This window comes from Gavialis gangeticus, unplaced genomic scaffold (assembly GCF_001723915.1).
Source record: "Gavialis gangeticus isolate Ggan-Ray unplaced genomic scaffold, GavGan_comp1, whole genome shotgun sequence".
Classification (NCBI taxonomy): domain Eukaryota; kingdom Metazoa; phylum Chordata; order Crocodylia; family Gavialidae; genus Gavialis; species Gavialis gangeticus.
In genome coordinates this window covers 6824635-6827527 of record NW_017729019.1, presented here as the reverse complement: position 1 = coordinate 6827527, position 2893 = coordinate 6824635, and the positions used below count along the sequence as shown (strand labels likewise).

Here is a 2893-nt window from a genome sequence, read left to right as displayed (position 1 = left end):
CCAGCAGCCCTGGTGAGGGGCCCTTGTGCTCTTGGAAGAGTCTAGCGCTCTGCACGGCAGGAGCCCTGAGCACAGGGTGCCTAGGATCAGCTAGACCCTGCTGTCCTCTGTGACAGGTTGATCGAGTCCAGCCTGGGCAGCGTGGCCACCAAACTCAACTTCTTCATCCACAACCTTGCGCAGATGAAGTTCACGGGCTCTGATGCCCGCCCCACGCTCTCCTTTGCTCCCCGCACGCACACCCTCAAGGCGTCCGGCCGGATCCGCGACATCTTCCTCTGCCGCCACGAGAAGGTCTTCAACCCCAGCAAGGGCTATGTGAGTGGTGCCGTGGGCGATCAGAGCAGGGGAGGGGCCGTGCGCAGGAGCCTGGTCTCTGGCCCCTAGGCTTTGTCACAGGAGATGAGACGTCGGAGACCAGCATAATCCTGCAGCAGCTTTCACTTCATCCTGGCTGGGCTGGGAGTGGTGAGGGGTTTCAAGCAAGGAGACCCATGTATGCCCCTCATGGCAGGGGAATATGCAAACAAACACTGGATGGCAGTGCTTGCTCCATTCAGAGCCCATGACTGGAGCCCAGTGCTCACACTTTCTCTTCCCTGAGGTCCTTAGAGATGGTTTGAATCCTTTCTCCCTTCAAGTCCCTGCTCCAGGCCTGAAAGCCTCCCCCAGCCTTCCCCAAGCCTCAAACAACATCAAAAAGAGCCCTTTCATTTTAATTTCTCAGCATCTTCCAGCTCAGGGCATGCATGGTGGGTCTGACTGGGTCTTGCACCGCGTGTTTCTCACGCTGGGTGTTACTTTGACTTCCCTGACGTGGGTCGCATTGCTCCCATCACACACCATGATGTGAGCAATGGCCATGTAGCAGAGCTTGCGGCGAGCTGCTCAGCTCACAGGTGGTTCTGCTTCCCGGTCCCGCAGATGTACGTCGTGCAGGTGCAGCGAGAGAGCCCCCACGAGGTCGCCTACATCCAGCGCACCTTCGAGGAGTTTCAGGAGCTGCATAACAAGCTACGCCTCCTCTTCCCATCCTCCCAGCTGCCCAGGTAGCCCACCCCGCTCCCCCTGTGCTCTCCTTGGCACCACCTCTTTTGGAAGGGGGAAGAGGCATTGGCTGCTCTGCAGCTGCAGTGGGTGTTGCCTTTACCCATGTGCCAGTGGGAGGGAGCAGACTGTGCCTTGCTTCTTGGCTCTCCCTGGCTCTAGGCTGCACCTGTGAATGCAGCTCTCCTCCGCAGACTGTTTCTTTCCACCCTAAGCACAGCCTGACCCAGTCTGGGCTTGGCCCACTATAGCCCTCCGTGGCTCACAGCACATCCAACCCACCTGGAGCCAGCTTGGTTCTCCTGTGCCTGCATGGCACCCATCAGATTCCAGCCCACAGGCAGCTTCCCAGCTCTCCCCTGCTCCAGGTGGCACCCACCCAGCTTGGCATGGAAAGTCCTCTAGGCTCCTTGGCCACGAGAAGTGGTCCCTCTTGGGAACACAGCATGGAGGAGCAGGGCAGCTTCAGTGGTGCATTATGCAGCCCTCAGGTTTGCTAACTGATCTCTGTTCTCTTCCCCCTCCACAACCGGACAGTTTCCCCAGCAGGTTTGTGATCGGCCGGTCACGAGGGGAGGCCGCGGCTGAGAGGAGGAAGGAGGAGCTGAATGGCTACATCTGGCACCTTATTCATTCGGCACCCGAGGTCACAGAGGTACGGGCCTTGCCCTGCACTGGAGGGAACCAGGAACATTGACCTCATTGAGTGGGTGGTAGGAGGGACTGCAGTCTAGTGATCAGGCAAGAAGCCAGTGATCCTATTCCAGCTTCTTCTAGTGACTCAGGTGGGCAAGATAGTAGGCCTCAGTTTCCCCCTCTGTAAGCGAAGGAGAAAAGCTCTGGCTTTGGTGGCAGAGCGTTGCAGGCTGTGCTCAGTCAGAGCCCTCTGAAGCAGTGATAGGTTGCCATTCTTGCCTGAAACGCTACTGTGTGCTCTGTGCTGTGTCTGGCTCTGAAGTGTACAGAGCTCACTGCTGAGCAGAGAAAGACCTCCGGCATGTAATAAAAGCCGCTCTGCTTGCCTTGCAGTGCGACCTCGTGTATACGTTCTTTCACCCCCTGCCACGGGATGAGAAGGCTGCAGGCACCAGCCCGGCTCCCAAGCCTGCAGGTATTGCAAGTTTTTCTGGTTGTGCTGATAATGGGTCCCGTCTGGGTGGAGAGGCTGGTGTGTAACGGGTATGGCAGGGAAGGGGTAGCTCTCCTGCTCCACTGCACCTGTCTTGTGCTGCACTTAACCATGAGGGGTAAATACACCCATGTGATGCTGCGAAGCAGGAGAACGGAAGGGCTGGAAATGGCCTCTTCAAGGAATACCGTTTAAGTTCCTTGCTGCTCGGTGCTCACAAGTTGTCGTGAATATGGTTGCTGGGCCACGCTGAGGCCTGTCTCCAGCCCCTGTGCTGTGCTAGGCAACTCCATCCCTCCAGGAGCTCTGCTAAGTGATCCCCTCCTCTACCTCTTTCAGATGCCACATGGGCTCGCCCCATTGGGAAGGTGGGAGGGGAGGTGAAGCTCTCCATTTCCTACAAGAACAACAAGCTCTTCATCATGGTGATGCACATCCGAGGCCTGGTAAGTGCCATGCACACCAGCAGCAGCAGGCACCACACCAGCTCTGGCTCCATGTGCTGGTATGGTGGAAATAACTGGGATTTATTTGGTCTCTCTCTCCTACAGCAGCCTATCCAGGATGGGAATGACCCTGACCCTTATGTCAAGATCTATCTGCTGCCTGATCCCCAGAAGACCACTAAAAGGAAAACCAAAGTGGCTCGAAAAACCTGCAACCCCACTTACAATGAAATGGTATGGCTGACTGCTTGGAGCCCCCGTTCTGGGCATG

The 2893-nt window shown here is 57.0% G+C and overlaps 1 protein-coding gene across 3 annotated transcripts in view; it reads left to right on the top strand.

The window, feature by feature from the left end:
* Positions 1–2893, top strand: part of PIK3C2B (phosphatidylinositol-4-phosphate 3-kinase catalytic subunit type 2 beta) — a 53643-nt gene that overhangs the window by 43042 nt on the left and 7708 nt on the right. For 2 of the 3 annotated variants that reach the window (XM_019513935.1, XM_019513936.1), the window contains exons 26-30: positions 117–318; positions 925–1049; positions 1585–1702; positions 2077–2158; positions 2516–2556. In XM_019513935.1, the coding sequence (XP_019369480.1) occupies positions 117–318; positions 925–1049; positions 1585–1702; positions 2077–2158; positions 2516–2556 (568 nt within the window). Of the gene's footprint in view, positions 1–116; positions 319–924; positions 1050–1584; positions 1703–2076; positions 2159–2515; positions 2623–2727; positions 2857–2893 lie in introns of all 3 variants that reach the window. The other variant, XM_019513937.1, reaches the window with a different exon arrangement.